Here is a 19,547-nt window from a genome sequence, read left to right as displayed (position 1 = left end):
TTGATCATCCAATGATACCAGAATATGCATTCGTTTATACATATGTATAATTACATAAATACCCCTTGTTATGCATTTGTAAATGCCTAACTTTCTTCCATTTCTAGTTCCTCTGGTCATGTCAATTGTGATACTCGTAAATTTGTTCAACTGTAATACAAATAATAAAATATAATCATGTCACGTCCTTAACCGTTTTGTGCTTGACCAATCCATTGACACTACCCACAAATCCCTAATGTCTTGCTTATTCGCACCAATTGATCGGCTAACCTTGGGTTTTGCTTGGTCAATTAATTTTTGAGTTTATATTTCATTTTACTATCAATATATAATGAGTTATGTTTTTTTTTTTGAATAGTTACCTAATGCAGTGCGTGGTTCCTACAGGCGCCTGTACCATGCACTGTACAGACGTTTCTCGCGGAAAGAACATATTATACAAATGTAAAGAACAAACATCTATAGTGAAAAGAACATACTATTAAATTGTAATGAACACATACCTAAAGTAAAAGGAACATATTATTACCAAAAAAGAGTGAAAAGAACATATTTCCATGTTCTTTTATTGTCAGTTAATGTTCTTTTATTTGTAATATTATGTTCGTTGCTTATTGCGAAATGTTCTTTGAATTTCGTCTTTGAATTATGGTAGGTATACATAAATAATGTTTACATAATATTATCATGTTCTTTATCTTTTTTTTTTTTTTTGACAGGATGTTCTTTGTCAATTTTACAGATGTTCTTCAGATAAATAAAAAGTGATAACATTTAGTTGTTCTTTACAAAACAGATATATGTTCGTTACAAAATAGTTGTACGTTCTTTACAAATTAGCTACATGTTCTTTCCACGTTTATTGGTGTTACCATGCTTGGTACCACCGCCTATAGCTTAAAATTTTCATTTACCTAATGAGTTATGTAAATCACTTTTTACTTGGTTTTTTTTTTCCTTGGTCAATATTGGCTAATTTGGTGAGGGAAATTTTGTATTAAATTAACATTTTTTTTCTTAATTCAAGTTAGCAAAGCTCGGTTGTCAAAAAAGTTAGCAAAGCTCATATATTGATATACTCGTATGAATTGCATAGATTAACTAACTTTTTGCATGTGTTCTTTGAGAAATCTATCCAATTTAGGTTGAGCTTTCTTCTTTTTTGTGCCCAAGGATATCAACCACAATCTTACAATTAGCATAGCAACCATCCAAGTAACGAAGACATTTCATAGACTTCCTTTCACTTTATTGAATATTACGAATCTCAATAAATAAGTGAAACTTGTTTCTAAAGTCCTTAACACGGTATATATAAAGAGCTAAAAGTGAAAATATTAAACTAAAATACCGACCAATGTGTAATTTTGATTTTTAACATGCATTTCTAAATTAATTCTAATTTAAGAAATATATTAAACTCTTACTCACTGTCCTAAAGGTTTTATATTTCATTACTCTAAATAAATTAATAATATTTCATCAAATATCTTAATTGGAGAAAAAATTTAACTAAAAATAAAATTAGCCTCATTTCTTTTAAAATAATAAACTTTACAGAAGAATAGTACAAGAACCATATGTTGACAAAATGAATTTACACTTTAAAATTAAAAATGATCCCCAATTTCCCACAATTTTGTTACAAATAAGTTTTGGACCCACAAAATGAAAATTGTTAAAAATTACTTTTCGGAATAGAAAAACAAAGCATGATATGTACAAGTGTACAACAATAGGGAGTATGTAATTATATACTATCAAATGGCGTTACCCATGATTATAAGTACAGACATAACAAATGCATAATCTACACCTTCAATAACTTCAACCTTCAGCACATCCTTTCCTTGAAGAAAGTTCTTCCATGTATTTCTATGTTCGACCTGCAAAATAATGTTTAAGTTACTACCCTATTAATCATAAGTAACTACCTCGCCTTACCTTTGTTTCGAAGAATGTTAATACTAGAAAGTAATCTACCTTGGAATTCTCTCTATTATTTTCAACCGTAGTTTAATAGGTTTAGCCTAAAAACTTATAAACTCCGACCCCTCCTAAAAACCGTTCATATAATGATTATGCTCTCCATTTCTTTTTACATCACGTAATAAAGATGGTTTAATTATACTATAGTTCTATTAAGTATAAAGATGGAAGTTAAAAAATTACTAATCCGGGCGACTTACTCGGGTGGTAATTCTATTGCCTTGGTACATAGCAGCGGAATTAGAACTTGCATCATCTTTCTTAATTTGAAACCTGGCTTCTTCAGGATTAGGGTTGTCTAGAAATAAGATATCAAGTCGTGCATTGACTTGAAAAGCGCTTGTTCTTTGCACTTTGAACATGTGATCTGGTGCATCTGTGCTATCTCCTTCATACACTAACCATCGACGCTTATCCGTAATACGAGTACGCTACATAACATAACATAACATCAACACCAAAAGTTTCAATCTTATATAACTTGGAAATTTTTGCAACCGTTATAGACAATTGCAAAAGAGCAAAGGTCGTAGCGTACTCACTTAAAAGACAATATAGCCATATAGGTATAAACATACTTCCTTCGTTTTTTTTTTAAATAGTTGCAACATTTTGACTTTTACACTATTTGTGTGTTTTACTTTGACTAACTTTGATGATTTATACTTAAGTAAAAATATAATCATGTGAGATCTTGTTAGATTCATCGCGATTTATACTATTTTAATATCAATGTTCATAATTTTTATATATTGATAGTTAAAAATATAAACGATTAAAATAATGCATTGACAAGCGTGAAAAGATAAACGTTCACATGTCTATACCTTTTCCTATGTATTTTTTCAATTGAGTATGTATATTTCATATACATGGTTAAATTTTTCTAACGAGAACAACATAATTTCATAAAGAAACGGGTTGTTTATACGAATTGGTATTGAGCTTGATCATGCATGTATGCTATAATAAGGGTATATTGTATAATTACCGCTTCATGAAGTGTGACAATAGGAGAATCATGAGAGTCTTTCATTAGGAATGTCCTATGAAGCAACCAATTGAGACCGTCAGCTTGGAGGAGAAGATTTTGATTAACATCAAAAACTTGGAAAACAGCATTTGTTTGAAATTTGGTCATTTTCTTAAGAACTATAAATTCTTGGGATTTTTGGGTGCAGTAATTTTCATCAATAATTGCTACTTTAGATGCTAGTTTATCATCTTCTAGTTGGGGTTCATCCGCCATTGCTTGCATTCCTTTAGAATTTAATTTTGTCAAAAATTTTACTGCATTCAATCCGTTTTTAGTTTTTGGAAAATTGGAAAAAAAAAAAAAAAAAAAAAAAAAAAAAAAAAAAAAAAAAAAAAAACCCAAGTTATTTAATAAAAGCATAACACATTAACACAATTAAAGTAGAATTGCATAATTAGAGAGGAAAGGAGAGTTTGTAGGACCATAAACGATCAACATGTTTTTAGCCTTTGTCCATTGTTGCAAATATAGGAATGCATGCTATTCTTGCACAATTACATTTGTGATGCTGGCCAATAGGATCAACATCCGAGGACGGCCTGAGCTCACGACATGGATTTCCTTGTGCTCTCTTGGATGAGTGGTTATGCAGTGGTTACACCTGCAGCCACCTGCTTAGTGGTACATCCTACATGTCACCTGTTTAGTGGTACATCATACATGGTCCTTCCCAGAATACCGCAGAAGTATGGAGTACTTTAAAATTACACATTTCATTGTTTATTATTGCCCTGTACCATCTTGTGTGCTCGTCATATTCGAAAAACAGAATACACAGGAAGAGTAGTTCAGAACTATGTTAGTTCAAGACAGGCAAAACAAATACTCACATAACTAGGCCTTCTATAACATATAGTAATAATTATCATGATCCATGAATTGGAATTACAGTATTCACTCCCATTTGTTTTGGGGAGGGCCATATCTTCCTTACTTCCTACAGATTTGGCTAGCAAAACCTCTCAACAAAGAACTAAACGCAAAAAACTGGAAAAACGGGGAAATCCCGTTCACTACAAAATAGACAGATCAAAATTTGTGTAGGATTTTGTCAACAGCTCAGGCTACTTTTAATTTAATCTTGTCAGCAAGTGATCTTATACAAGCCTTGCCCTCTTGAAAAATAGCAGCTCTCAAAACTGACTATTTCCTGAAAAAAAAAATGAAAAAAGGGTGAGAATTAGGAATTTGTGACTGCTGTAGAAAACACCAGCATATCTACTATGAAACTCAAGCTAACCTGTTCCTCTTCAATGATGGGACAAGTATTCCTCTCTTCTCTAGACTCTTAAACCTATCCCTTGCTAACGTATAACAAGCCTTAGCAAAACAGCAACAGAAATCAAGAATTAGGCAATATACTGAAATTATTGAACAAGTGACCAGACATAAATCCATCACAGAAGGGAAGTTGATTTTATAAGCAGCACACCTTCAGCTTGCGGAGAGATCCAGTAATTTCTTCAGTCAGGAGAACCTGAGTCGGGGCAGGCTCAAACCTGAAAGCAACATTCATTGGCATTGAAGTAGAGGTGGAAAATCAGTAGTTTGGCTCAGGAGCATTCTGGTGGTGAGTCATTCAGTCCAGGGTAAGGTTGGGTCCAGGGGGTGCTTTCTTTTAATATGGAAGATAAATCACATTTAATCATAGATTTCGACTTTTAGAGTACATTCCAGGTCTGTTCATGGCTACATATCAAATTCCGGTACATTTTGGGTCTGATCAGTTTATCTAAGACGACAGAGGGGGGGGGGGGGGGGGGGGGGGGGAGGAGCGCACATGTAATAATAATTCAACATGAAATTAGATCATCAGGTACCACATACTTTCGTTTTCCCAAACGCGGAGGGCCTGATTTTAGCCTTTCTTCTTTTGCTACCATACGACGGAGATGTCTCTTTTGCTTTTCTTCATCCTCTTCAGCTATTTCCTTAAGTAGATCTGGTATGCTGCAAGAAGGAAACAACTAAAGAAATGACCACCAGTCTTTTTTTTTTTTAATTTTTATTTTATTATTAAAAGGACTACTTCATTGCCCCAGATGAGTAAAACATACCTGTCAATTTCCTTTGAAAGCTCTTCAATCTTCTTGGCTTCTGCTGAGGCTTTTTCCTGTTCCTTCCGTCTAATTCTTTTGTTTTTCTCAACAGTGGTAATCCGTTTTTCTTTAGGTTTCCTGCAGCATTTTTTTTTGTTAGCTACATGAGCTCCCAGGTCAACCTTACATCTTACCAAGGTCAATACACTAGAACAAAACTGTCTACAAAGAAGATAGCATTTAATTTACAGAAAATAAAGAAGATAAAAAAAAATTGCAACCAAAAAGATAAGAGCAAGGAAAATTAACAGATGGATCTTCTAGCCAAGCAAAATTCAAACTTGGAATAAAAGGCTGTACAGATTAAGCAACAATTTTGACTTGTTACAAAAGGGGAAAGGGGCCAAGCACAAAAGATATTGCCAAATATTTCAGAAGCAGAAACTCTAAGTCCAACAAAATTTTCAGTTATGGTGCACTTATAAAAGGAGTACAGGTCTTCTAGTTATAAAAGAAATGCAAAATTTACCTTTTTTCATCTTCGATATTCCCATCTTCAGTTTGATTTTCCTCGTCCATTTCTTCATCATCTTCATTGTCCACTTCCAGAAAATATTTCTGATGAATGTTACTATTGTCAGGATCTTCTGTTATTTCATAAGACAGCTACAGATAGCACAAGGCTCAAACCAGGCAGGCTAAAATGAATAAAAACTCACATCATCTTCAGTAACTGGTTCTCCAGGTACAGTTAAAGGAATTGGCTCAGGCTCCAGCTCCTTTTTATAAATTTTCTTCATCTCTTCTGCAACAGCTTGTGCCAAGGAGTCCTGAAATGCTCATCGATTAAAATTAAGTCAACGTTTAATGTGATTAAAACCGCTAGACAATAAGAGATATTGGCTAACAAATAACCTTGTGATACTCATCTTCTGGATTGAAAGAGCATCCTTGAGGCTCAACTTCAACTGCTGGAATTTTTGAAGGTTTACCTTTCTGTAAATCAAACAATTCATAATGGTCACCAGTCAGACAAGGGAGAGCTAGATCATACGCAACCAGATATATGATGAGACCAATATAAAAGATATTGCTACATGGAAACCCTTCCAAATGATCAGACTAGGGGGTTTTTAATTCCACAGATAAATCAATAATATTATGGACAAATAAAATTTACATCTTGCCGAGTATGACTGTTTATAGTAATAAGTTAAGGATAATAAGTAAATAAAGGGATAAAAAAAGACAAAATTGGCAATATTAATTATGCAAAGGCATGGGTCATCAAGAGAAATAGAGAACTTTACATAGATAAAACAATATACAGCCCCTTGTTTACACATGCACACACTACATATGTAGTTTTTACACGCACTCACATACACAAGTAGTTATGCACTTACACACACAGCATCAAGGACATCTTTTTATAAGACACAAAATAAAAGATACGATAAGTTTATTGGGGAGGGGCAATATTGCTAAGAGAGGGGTTAGTGAGATCAAAATTTAAGCAACCTAACCCATTTGTACTACCTAGCCAATTGAGAGTGAAGATTTCTAAGCTTCCTAATAGTCTAGGAACTAAGGCTAAAAGTCTTGGTTCTTTATGTTATGTTCCTTTTAAATTAACAACCTATGTCACTGTGCAAACATGCAATAAATTTGATACTACAAGATTTTATAAAAGGTACCAATCTCACTAAAAAGCTGACAATGCATATATCACTACAGCTATTGTCTATTTGTCATCACATCACTTATTCATCATATTCAGAATGCTAAACACTTCCCAATCACTACAGTTCTTGAATCAAATGGCCTTTTAAGAGTTACTAGCTGAGGACAAGTTGAAGAGGTACTGCAATGATACTCCAGGAATATGGATGAGCCCAAAAATTGATATGAAACAGTAAAAAGAATCAAGTAATAGACTCTGTGCACCAAATATATACTTCCTCCGTTAATGGTTATTTGCAACAAAGGGGTATTATTTGTGAGATATAAAATATTCCTTTGTTGCAAATAACCATTAACGGAGGAAAATGAATAGCTAGTCATCAACATACCTTCTTGCCCTTGATATTTACTGTACCTGCAAGAATGCATGAAAGACAACTTATAAATCACACGATAAAGCAAACAATAAGATCATCTGGAAACTCAAGATAACAAAGATAGAAAATATTACTTTGAGCATCCCATATATCGAATTTGCCAGATCCGGGGGCTTTTTTATCCTGAAAAAACAAAAGCTCATGTTACACTTGATACATTGTCTTAACACTCAACATAGCTATTTGCTGATGTTCAAAATACTCACTTTATCTTTGGAAGAATCCTGAGACTTAGCCAAATCAACTGTTTTCTTTTTCTTCTTGGAATCCTTGAGAATAGATGACTCCGCAGGTTTAACAAATGGATTCCTCTGTAGTATACTCTCGAAACGCAGTACTTTCTCCCTCTTCTTCTCAATTTTACGCTTCACCGGTACATCTAAATCATGCAAAAACCCCAACTTTCTTCAATTATTTCATGTAAAAACTGTAGACACACCCAAAATAAATTCCTTAACCTAGGTACCTCAGAAAAATTCCTAATTCATATATCGTCTATGATTTTTTGCTTCTACATTCCCCATTAAAATCACATTTATTGTACTAATACAAACTTTTACTTACGATAATATATTGATTCTACTGTAACAATATTTGTGACTTAACATACAGGTCTAGGTCACACTCGGGTACCTCACCCGACAATCCAGAGCCTACTAGACTACAACTAATCCCTCAAATGCTCATATAGCTACATATACTAGCTTCAATTTGAAATAAATCAAACAACAAAGGAAAAAACCCCATTTAACAAATACCCATAATCAAAATTAAATTCACAGCAATATAACTAAATCAAATTGAATCCCTCAAAACAATTAAATATTCATATATCAAAGTATAATAGCTTATACTTGGAAAAAAAAAAAAACAGAAAATTGTTCATTTAACAGGTAAACCCATATGCAAAATTAAACTCTCAACAGTAAAACTATATCAAATTGAATGAAAAAAACATGAAATTAAATTAAAACTAAGAAGATAATTGGAGGGAAGATAGAGTAAGAGATATACCGGTGGATTTATCAAGAACAAAAAGGGAATCACTGGGAGCAGAAGCAAGGGAGCCGCCGGAATTAGCGTCACGAGTAGTTTTCTCGTTGAAATCCTCGAATTCTTGGGAGCTGATATTACGCCATGCTTTCTTCACCTTCTTCGCTCTCTTCTTCCCCATCTTCGCAGGTGTTCTTTGTGTTTGGGTGTTTCTGCGAGTAATGGAGGCGGACAGATGAAGTTCAAGAGTGGTTTTTTTTGGTTCAGGGTTCCTTGCTTCCTTTTTAGCACGGTGTATGTTTTTTTTTCTTTTTTTTTTTTTTTTTTTTTTTTGTGAGGTAAGAAAAAAGGGAAAAAAAAAAATTAAAAATTAAAACTCCCTCCTCACGAGGGGCGATCCTAAAACATATGAGGTGAGAATGGGGTATAAAGCTGAAGAGGTACAAAATGAAATATCCAATTTGTCGGTGACAAGATGTCCAACATTTGCTATCCAATCTAAAACCGGTAATACGCTGTTCACTCTACCTTAAAAAATACAACGTACATAGTAAAATAAATTTAGTTCTATAAAGTTGAATTTAATAACTCTAATATGATAGAGAAACGATAAGAATAATTTTTTTTTTTTGAAACACGATAAGAATAATTTTAGTTCAACAAAAATAATTTCATTTTAATAAAAATAATTTCAGTTTAGCCTATGTATTTCATTTCAATAAATCTAAACAATTTCGGTGCGTGATTCAAAAAATTAGACCTAATCAAAGTTGGCTAGACCCTAATTATAGCTCAGCAATCCTTACTTTTTTTTTAAAATAAAATTTGGCAAATTTTAAGATGCACCATGATGCACCTATTTCTAGGTGCACCACGCCTATACTTTTGAACAATCAGTAAAAAAATCTGAACAATTGCAAATTTTGAACATGTAGTAAAAACATCTGAACATCACAAATTTTGAACATTAAGTTAAAAAATATGAACAATTGCAATGCATCATGCCTATACTTTTGAACATTTAGTAAAAGAAATCTGAACAATCAAGAATTTTGAACATTTAGTTAAAAAATCTGAACATCACAATTTTGAACATTTAGTAAAAAAATATGAACAATCGCAATGCACCACACCTATAATTTTGAACTTTTAGTAAAAAAATATGAACAATAAAAATTTTTGAACATTTAGTAAAAAATCTGAACAATCGCAATTTTAAATTATTACGAGTCAGACAAATTTTGAACTGACTCGTAATAATTCAATAGTTTTGTAATATAAACTGAACATTTAATGTATACAAAATGAACATTTCTTGATAAAATATGGACATAAAAATTGCATGTTTATGTTCAATTTTTGTGACGTGTTCACATTCTTTTTACTAAATGTTCATTTTTTTTTTGTAAAATGTTCAATTTTTTTTACTAAATGTTCAAAAGTATAGTCGTGGTGCACCTATTTCTAGGTGCACCATGGTGCACATAATACTAATCGATAAAATTTGGGTTTCAGACAATTTTAAGTTCAAATTTAGGTTTGGTTTAATTTTGGCCCAAAATAACCTACTTTGCAGTGTTTTTTGTCTGAAATAGCAGTTTTGGGCATGACTTCTTCGACTCGAAATTGGGCCTTGCCTAGAGGTGATCATTGGCTGGGCCGGTCGAGTTCGGGCAAAGGCGAAGGTAAAAAATGAGGCCACATCTCGGGCCGGGCCAAGCTTCGGGTTGGAATATTTTGTGCCCAAACCCGCCCAAAATGGTTGGGTCGTACGGGCTTTTCGGGTCGGGCCTAAAAAATCAACTAAATATGCATAAAACGCATTTCCAAACCCGCCTAAAAAATAAAATATTAGGCGGAAAAATTATGGCCTAAACCCGCCCAAATTTAGGCTGAGCTTATTTTGATCACCTCTAGCCTTGCCCCACCCTGCCCAAAGCCTTGGATTGAAATGGGACACTTTTGGGCAAAACCCGGTGCTACTTGTGATCACTTCTACATAGAATCTTAAATGCCCTTATCTCTCAATTAAAATCCTTATACTTACTTCCTCTGCTTTTTTGATGTTCGTGCTTTGATTTTGCACTTTTTTTTTCGATACTTTTATTAAATTTCACAACTACAAACTCATGCTAGAACTTTAAGAAAGTGAGATAAAAGATAAGGAACCACCCTTTAAAAAATGCCCGTGAAAATAGTCATGTTTCATTCCAACCTTAAACTTTAAAAAGTGCCACAAAATATAGGTGTCAAAAACCAACCCTTCCCAACTTAATCAGAAAGTAACGTGGTCTAGATTTGGACTCCATCATAATTGTATTACAAAGTAATTTAGCACACTTCAAATTCAAACCAGCTCAACTTTATTAGATATGATTAGACTCGACCAAATCACCCGAATTAACACCCCTACCTCAAAACCCCGAATTGAACCCTAACTTCAACCTTACCACTAAACCAACCTTATTTTGCAAATACTCTACAGGACTTTTATTTTAGGGGAAGAAGGAAAAAACAAAATGCGTGTATACGGTGGATAAACAGAGAAACGAGGGAAAAATTGCACCCCTACTACACCAAAAACGATCACACAGTAATTCGCTGCAACAATTTCTTTACGAATTCTTTCAATTCATACAAATTTGATGAGAAAGAAAATTCGATTTTGTGTTTTCGACGTGTAATGCAGACCAAATGTTCGCTGAAATTCCGCAATCGTGATCAGTGAGGTAACGAAATTAATCCATTTTCATCACTTTTAATTGAATTTCAAACTTCAAAATTTCTTCTGGAAAATTTATTGTTCATAATTTAGTTACATTACATGAGAAATTTGCCAAAAAATAGCGTAGGATCAAATTGAGAATAAACTCATTAAGATAGATTAGCTTCATTAATTTGTTTTCTTTTGCAGTTTTAATGTTAGAGATGCGTTTATAATTTGCTTTAATATATTATTTTTGTAATGATTTTCTCAGCTCAATGCTTTTCGGCCATGTTTATCACATTTGCTTGATCAAATGATGGCAGCGAATTTTTAAATAAGGTATGGATGTATAAGTTTTAATTTTTTGCCCAAAAGTTATACTTGTATTGAAGAGTGAAATTGATGAGAAAATAATGTTTTACTGTGATTTAAGTTGATGTTGAATGCCTTGGACCGACTTGTGTTACAATTCTGTCTGTGTCTTTTAGACTTTGTCTGTGTCCACAAACTTATCGTCGTGTGATATATGATAATTATAATATTTTCGTGCTCCGTTTTATAATGGAGAGTTTAGGGAATATTACGGTTATATGTATATATATATAATTAATACTTGTACTTCGTATATAGGAGGAGTGTTGTTGGGGTTTTATGACTAAGTAGAAGTCTTTTTTCGTAATTTTGAGGTGCAAGTGGATTTCCAACGAATTCTATGATAGGGTTACTTAATACGGAGTAATAAGGAATGGTAACAACAAAATGCTTGAATCCATTCGTAAGAGGATATTCCAACTTAAGGACAGTATAGGTCTTAGCCTCTTAGGACGTAACTAGCGTAACAACATTTATTTGGAGAGGTTCTATATAATTGGGATTTGTGGTGGCTTAAAGGTGGATTATTTGGAGTTTAGTAAGCTTTGGTATCTATATTTCCGAGTTGAGGTTTCCAAATATGTAATGTGTTTTGAAGGCCTTTTATTCACTATTGAAAACAAACCTATAATTCACGTTGTTATGGGTTTTTGGTTGTAAAGTGTCGACACATCTCCTAATCTTCTAGATAAAATGTGATGAAAAAGATTAGGAAAATATGCCAATATGTCGTGGAAAAATTGACAAAAGGATTTGCATGTTCTTTGTTTTTATGTAAGTAATTGAGACTTCTAAATGATAGTGATGTTTATTGTTTACTGTTGCTAGTATTGTGACCTTATTTCAAATGAAAGTTTTCAATGGTTAGCAAATTGTTGTCATCTCCAACTTGGTCATGTATGTAATGAATACTTTGACTAGGGTAATGCAATGCATTGTCTCCATTTGAACATCTTCGTATGCTATTCCAGGTTTTTGTGGAACCATTTGGGCCCTGCAATAGTATAGGTTTTTACTCGAGGAGAATAATACGAGTACTAGGCAAATACACAAGATTTTTGATGAACACTAATAGGCTCACCTGATGTTTATGCTTGAAATTAGGGTGCCTTAGTTGTTACATGAGTGTTCCATATATTTTCTAGCATTGCAATGAAGTTATCTCCATTAATTAAAGCAAATAATATTCAATTTTGATGTGAAGTAAGAGCTTCATAGAAATGGAGAAATGTCTGCATACCAGGCTAACAGCATAAGCACTTGTTAAGCTCTTCAATTAGATCCTTTATAAATAAATTCATAGGCCTCAACCAAATGTGAAAGGAGTGAATTTGTTGCTAGTGTTAATTAGAGGCCTGCTTACGTTAGTTGATTCTTTTGTGCTCTGTAGTGTTCTTCAGAACAGGGCCTAAGTAATTTCATTTGAACCACTAAATGATTTCTATGACATGATGACTTTTTGGCTGATGAGTATTTCTAACAGTGATTGAATGACTTGAATATTGACACTTTTGCCATCCCCTTTACCACTTTGTTAGACATATCCTTGTAAGAGTTGTAAGAGACATCTGATTGAAATGGAGAATTTTTTGGAGTCAATTTTTCATGAATGGTTATATTTATGGAGGTTGACAGCTTAACTGATGTGTGCTTTCTGAAGTTGATGTTTTTTTCGTTTGCAAGTTAATTGAGAATTTTTAGTACTTACCTTTTGGGTGATATACAATACTTGAAGATATATCTGGATCTGTGATGATTATTCAGACAGCTCAAACAAGTTTGTTAGTTTAGCAAAGTTTATTAAAGGTAGATAATAGTGCAATACTAACGTGCTTCTAGTTGCTGGCTGGATCTTTTTTTGGACGGACCAAGTGGCTTTTGAGATGTTTAAAATATGTGTAATCTAGTTGATGAAATCTGTAAGCTGCTCATTTTCACTGGAAAGAGTCTTTTTAGTGTGTTGTTATCTATTTTACCAATTACTTCATGATCATCTTTCATGATATTACTTGTTTGTTGACCAACATCAAAGACATTTAATTGAGATATGCTCAAGTATCAACTGTAGATACTTAACATCATGTAAAATCTGTGAAGGAGTAGCAGTTAGCATGTATTGGCAAATGTTGATAAAAGTTTCATTGGCATCGCTTATCCCCAACAGGGTATAATATTAGGAGCTAGGAATGAGAACATAAATACCCCTCAAAAAACATTATATGACTTCCTTCTTGCACCCTTTCAACTTTTTAAGTTAGTCTCATGTATGTTGTGGTCTTTGATGAGTAAATAAATGGACAATATTGGAGAATAGGTCCAATAAAAATTCCTATGGGGGGTGGCAGTTAGGACAACTATATAGCGGTGAGCTTAAATTTTTACTGGAGAATAGGGTGATATTTATGCTAGTTATTGTTATGTGAGTACACTTGTTAGAGCAATGTGATGAGCTATGAGATGTCATAATTTTTGGATCTCATTTTGGTATCAGGTAGAGTTATGTCTTTGTAAACATTCGATTTACTTGAAGAAGTCTGAAAATTGGTTTATGCAGAAGATTTTAAGATAAATAATGCTGAAGTTTGGGTTTCTATTGGAGGTTGAATGTCGATTTTATCTCTTGGCATAAGCAAAAGATACTCTCATTGTTTATGAATTGTTGTCACATTGTCCCAATGTCTTGTAGGATATAACCTGAGTTCACTGAACACCTAGTGGTTGAGCTTAAGTAAGAGCAATCTTGAGAAGCCCTATACTTATTTAGTAAAAGGGGACAACTTTTTCCAAACATCCCAAAATTACTATATTGTGACTGATTATCTTATATGATGGAAGGAGTATATGTATGTGTAAGGAGTTGTGCAGATATGAGTTTTTTTCTCAGAAAGAAACAGAGGACGGGGACCTGGTTAGAGTAAAATGATACTAAAGGCATCTAAAGTTATATCTTCGCAGAATAAACTATGTAAGGAATTGAAGCGTATGATGCTGAATATGCCTAATCCTGGGAAGATCTTGTCTTAGTTCACTTTAGTAGTGGTTTTAAGGTGTGCTAATACAAAAGAAGTGTTGGAAAGTGTCGCAGTCCATGACCACTATTCTGTATTCCAGTAAGGATGAAATTTTGTAAATACTTGCTAGCAATGGCAAGAGGCAGTAGGATAGCTGTCACTTAACTTACACGTTGGAGACTTGAGCCCTTCTCTTAAAATTGAAGGGAAGTCGTTTTCTTCTAGGACTTTTTTGTTAACTTAAAATGCATCTCTTAGTCCTTTGGGGTATTACATGTTAAAAGGATGACAAGGCAATTAACCAATTTGTAACAATCCGTGCACTCTATATACTAGCCAAAAGTTGGCAAAGTGATGCAATAGTTGGAAAGACACCAAAATGAAATGTCGTAGTAGGAGCTAGTCATGACATTGAGACCCTCCTGAAATTTTGTGTGGCCTAATTGTTCCCACTTGTAGGCTTTGTTGGTTTTATTTTGCATGTGAAGTAAAGGGACAGAGGCAAATCTTGTATATACCTCAACATTAACATTCTGATGGCTTTGTTGTGTCTTAGATTGATCTATTCATGTTTGGAAAGTATTACAAAACATTGTGATCTGACCTAGATTTTACGCAATAGTTTTCGCACTTATTCAAAAGCTTTTACACAGAAAACACAGGTTTTTATTCTGGTTGAGCGTCGTTACTGATGTTTTTTTCCTGAGGGAGGACATGTAGTCTATAATTTCTACTGTCAGTTCAGCATTGATGTATGTAGCACTTATTGTGTAACTAAGTTAGCAAGAACTCTAAGAAGGATTTCCCAATTAGCCTCTTCTTTTTCTGCCTCAATTAAGTAGGATGCTGTATAACGAAATTCAGTCAAACGATGCCAGGCCATTATCTATTTTATTTTTTATTATTAGTCTATTGCCATGATTGGGAAATTGGTTTGCTCATCTTTGGCATAAATTGGGGATGTAATTCTAGTTTATAGAACGGACCCACTGCCCACAAGGAAAAGCAAGAATATATGTAAAGGCAACATATATAACTTGACATCATTATTGGAAGAACAATGTGTATAGTTCAAGAAGAAGACAGCACCCTAGCTGTCGTTGGTATGTAGCCTTTTGGACGTATGGTCTGCTTTGCATGCTAGCATGCAATATATACTTCTAACAAGATAGCTCTTTTGATAGTCTAATAAGTTACTCCCACCATCAATTTTTTAACTTGTTAATTCCTATTCGCTTTGTCTTTTTTGGTCATTTATTCCTTTTTTTTTACCCTGGCCAAAACCTCACCCATTGATCTCTTCTTAGACACATCAAACACCAGCAATCCTCACATTTTTTCCCCTTCATTTTTCACCCATATTGTGGGAGAGAAAGCAGTATTATTGGATTACCTAGGCTTATGTGTCAGATTAGACCATGTTAAACATAAAAAAGACGGAGGGAGTATGACTCACGGATTCACAGGTCATAATTATTGATGTTTTATATTTAAGACCTTATTTTTCTTGCCCATATTTTTAAGTTTCACTATATAGTTACGGACATATAACTTCTAATCCTCTATGAAGTTAGGATTAGAATTTATAACGTTGAAGGTTGGTGATGTTTGAATTGTACTTGATTGTTAGAGGAGTAGAGAACCATAATGTGTTTCATAGTAAGTTTTGGTGGGTGTTTATAACAAGTAAAACTTTAGATCGAATCTAGAATACATCACTTTCCTTTATGGTTGCTCTCTATACCAAGAAAAATAAAATAGGAGTGATACTTATCACTCAAATGTTAGAATTTATGCAATTAGGATGAATTCTCCTCATCTTATTTCTACTTACTTCGGAAAAATTAAGTTTAACAATAAGTTCATGTAATTTTAGTTTAGGGGCCAATAAAAGTTACTCAATTAAGTACAATTTTTACTACATTAAGTTCGTATAAGAGGAATTCACATGAAGAGAATACACCATTAGGCAATAGGTGTTTGTTTTCAAACCTAGATAATTAAGAAGTAGTAACTTCGTACATCTGTTCATACTTGTCATTATAAACTTGTCTTTCTCATTTATGTTAAGTGGATTCTTGACAGATCAAAACTTCATATTTTTTTTTTCTTTGTGCTTCATGCAAATTAAGGGCACTTAGGGCACTAGTGTTTGTCCCTCAACTTTACAGTTTAAATTCATTTGTTTTTTTCATTTATACAATTGCATGTGAGTGTACGTTCCCAAAGAAATAACTCACGTGACGCCATGCTTGCTAGTCACAGGAATCCTAAATCACAATGTAAATTCATAATTCATACTTGTATTTGGCAATATAAAGGAAACATATAATATGCTTTCAATTATCAAATAAATTAGTTTATTTTGGTATGGTCACGAGATATGTTACTGAATTGAATAATATCTTTACTGTATAAATTGGTCCCAAATGTGTTCTTTGTTTTTGGATTTATATCTTCTGCTGATTTGATATGTAATCTGAATAATATAAGCTCATGAAATTCATACTGTCAGCAATGTTTTCCTTAGTTGATGTTTCCTCATGCTGAGTTGTTTAATTTATTTATTTGTTACTGTATCATTTTCTTATTTTATTAAGCTAATCTCTACAACTTTGGACTTAAATAATAAATTGTTTACTTTTTAGCATCTAGTCTACATACTTATACGCGTTCTTCATTGTACAACACGTGAACAATGGTAATAAAATCTGATGAAGAATCTTCTCAATCCTCCAACTTTATTGCAGCTGCCTCCTTTATAATTGGACTTGCCATTTATATCTTTAATAGAGTAAATTTTCCACAACGTAGGCTTGTAGCTTTTTTGGGAGGAGTGAGCATAAGCAGATCATCAACACCCTATCCTTGACCACAGTCATAATATTTTTTGGGTTGCCACAAATTAGATATAGTTGATTGTATCAGATTAGCTGGTGGTAATTTATTTATGACCTATTAATTAAGTTAGTTGACATTCATCAATAAACTATACTCATATATGTACATACCCTTGCTCTGTACTTGTGAGTTGTGTGGTGTAGTGGAGTAGTATGAGTATGACACTCATTTTCCGAATTTGAGATCTCAAACAGGAGGGTTTGAGGAGGTGGGGGCATCAATTCTAGTGCACTTGGAATATATTTTTTTTTAAAAAATATATTAATATAGACCCTTTGGATGTGGCAGGGTGAGCTAGGGTTACTAGACTTAAGGTAGTGGATACTCTCCCTTTCATCCTTGTTCTAACTACTTCTGTTATAGTTTGTTCTGTTTTGTGCTATTCACTTTGCTTCATTCAATTTTGACTTGTCCCTTTTACCATCGTATTACTTCACCTTACAAAACTTACATCCTTCTGCACTCTCTCTTATTTTATTCACCTGTTTTACTCTTACTTTATCCTTGTTTATCTTAGATGCACTCACATTTTTCAGTATTTTGTTAAATTGCATATCTTATAAGAGAGCGGAGAGAGTTTATCAGATAAAGGGTGACAGTAATCCCTAGCCTTCTCTTGCAAGCTGTGCAAACTTGGTTCAGTCAAAGTTTGGCTTGAACTCCAACTTAGTTGGGGAATGGGGAGTTTAATGAGTTGAGGAAATTGAGTTGAGCAAAGTTAAGCTCAACTCAAGAAACTATTTTTCTTTTAATCTGTGTGTTAGAACTATAAATTAAGTAATATAATAAGATGTTTGCAATTCAATATATCTTTCCCAATTTAATTTTCACCCCATAACTTTTCTATTCTAAGCTAAACATTTACCCCCCTTATTAGCACTAGTCATATATGCCAGCAGAAATAAAAACTCCTCAATAATTAGAGTTGAAGTTTTTAGATAAAATAAAACAAAATAGTTGGAATTGAAGGGAAATAAATACAAAACTATCACAGTTTATTGGTATCATGAAGGAATATTTATATGTTTCCAGATGTATGAGACAAACCTCCGGTTTGTATTCTTACCCTCATTGTTATGATAAGCATCAAGTCACGCTCATTCTACAAATATTGAAATTTGAGTTTTGTCAAATTTCTAATCATACTGTTTGAGCAATTTGCAATTGTACTCTGGTTTTTCCAACTATATAATTTGCAAGAATGTCTTTAGGTCCGTGATACAAGTAAATCATTGGTGTATTTTTTATAAGCAGTTACAAGGATAAACTTTTACATGTTATATATGTTATTGAATGTATTTGAGTAGATTTTACCCCTGTTGTCAAATAGAACTAACTAGATTAGCTGCAATTCTTAAGGAGACCTAGAGCAATGTAGTTTTTACATTAGTCATCCTCTAAGTCTCTAACACATAGTGCCCCAGAACTAGCTATGAGTATCACAAATCTAGTTCTTCGACAAAATCCAATACATTGACCTGAAAGTCCAACAGTGTTCTAAGTAAGACAAAGCATGTATGATCTTAAATGCTGAGAGAAAACTAACATAAGCCGTTAGATCATAATGTACAATTTCTTCATCATTAGTTGTTTCTAATGTGGCTAGATTTGTTGACTGGTTACTAGACCTAAGGTAGTCAAGGGTGTTTTGGGTCTGATCAAGCTTGTTCTCTTATTAGTTTTAGAGTAGTTTGAATGTTCATTGGGGTAAAACATTTTTTTTTTCCCCCTTAATTCTTGAAGGTTTTTAAAGTTAGTGTAAGAGTTTTTTTTTTGATAAAAACTAATTAAAGTGCATTATTTAGGGCTATTGAATTATTGATAACTGCACTGTAACAAAAACTTATTAGGGGCGCAGTAACTGTATGGATACATGTTTGAAGTACAGGTAGTTATCCTATCTTGTGATAAATTTAGCTATTGAAGCTATTGTTGACATAGTTGAGAAAGAGATTCCACGGATCGAACAACCGAAACTGATACTAAAAATCTAAGTCACCTATGAGATCAGAGGCAGCATTTTTATGGAAGGCAAGGGACAAAGGCTGGAGCAGTATATGAGTATGGAGTATATTGTTGTGTTGTGATGATTAATGGCACACATGTGAATAGGTGGGTACGTAATTTGTCCATGTGATTTGGAATGGAGACAATTTTATTCTGGGAAGAAAGAAGGATAGATGAGGTTATTTCAAGTCTATATACTCAGTTCAACTGTAGGAACTATGTTTTGATATGCACACCATTGCATTTATTTCCTGATACACCTGTTGTAACTGTATAATCCATGATGGAAGATAGTACTAGCGAGTAGCAACCACCTCTGACCTTAGTAACCGGTCACTAAACAGCTCGTCGCTACTCGATAATCATATT

The 19,547-nt window shown here is 33.4% G+C and overlaps 2 protein-coding genes across 2 annotated transcripts; both read right to left on the bottom strand.

Moving 5' to 3' along the window:
* Positions 1-1,763: 1,763 nt before the first annotated feature.
* On the bottom strand, positions 1,764-3,241 carry LOC145596077 (protein LURP-one-related 10-like). The gene is made up of 3 exons (XM_081652507.1): positions 2,984-3,241; positions 2,193-2,423; positions 1,764-1,889 (listed from the first exon to the last, which is right to left on the bottom strand). The coding sequence occupies exons 1-3, from the start codon at positions 3,239-3,241 to the stop codon at positions 1,764-1,766; spliced, it is 615 nt and encodes a 204-aa protein (XP_081508633.1).
* Positions 3,242-3,849: 608 nt separating this feature from the next.
* On the bottom strand, positions 3,850-8,475 carry LOC145594575 (ribosome biogenesis protein NOP53-like). Its single transcript, XM_081650894.1, has 12 exons — positions 8,202-8,475; positions 7,394-7,566; positions 7,262-7,310; positions 7,140-7,165; positions 5,983-6,063; positions 5,787-5,897; positions 5,597-5,685; positions 5,086-5,205; positions 4,856-4,978; positions 4,461-4,527; positions 4,269-4,348; positions 3,850-4,178 (listed from the first exon to the last, which is right to left on the bottom strand). Exons 1-12 carry the CDS (start codon positions 8,359-8,361, stop codon positions 4,172-4,174), a joined length of 1,086 nt encoding a protein of 361 aa, XP_081507020.1. The 5' UTR covers positions 8,362-8,475; the 3' UTR covers positions 3,850-4,171.
* Between the last annotated feature and the right edge of the window lie 11,072 nt (positions 8,476-19,547).

Source organism: Chenopodium album, chromosome 19 (assembly GCF_948465745.1).
Source record: "Chenopodium album chromosome 19, dcCheAlbu1.1, whole genome shotgun sequence".
In the NCBI taxonomy this organism is placed as follows: Eukaryota; Viridiplantae; Streptophyta; class Magnoliopsida; order Caryophyllales; family Amaranthaceae; genus Chenopodium; species Chenopodium album.
Note: the sequence above shows the minus strand (reverse complement) of the source record. Positions and strands in the feature narration are given on the sequence as shown.

Coding starts and splice junctions, on each gene's coding strand:
- LOC145594575 (XM_081650894.1), bottom strand. CDS start 8,361: ATGGGGAAGAAGAGAGCGAAGAAGGTGAAGAAAGCATGGCGTAATATC. Junction 7,166..7,261: donor CGATATATGGGATGCTCAAA/GTAATATTTTCT, acceptor GCATTCTTGCAG/GTACAGTAAATATCAAGGGC. Junction 5,898..5,982: donor CAGAAGATGAGTATCACAAG/GTTATTTGTTAG, acceptor TGAGCATTTCAG/GACTCCTTGGCACAAGCTGT.
- LOC145596077 (XM_081652507.1), bottom strand. CDS start 3,241: ATGGCGGATGAACCCCAACTAGAAGATGATAAACTAGCATCTAAAGTA. Junction 2,424..2,983: donor TTGTCACACTTCATGAAGCG/GTAATTATACAA, acceptor TATGTTATGTAG/CGTACTCGTATTACGGATAA. Junction 1,890..2,192: donor GCAATAGAATTACCACCCGA/GTAAGTCGCCCG, acceptor ATTATTTTGCAG/GTCGAACATAGAAATACATG.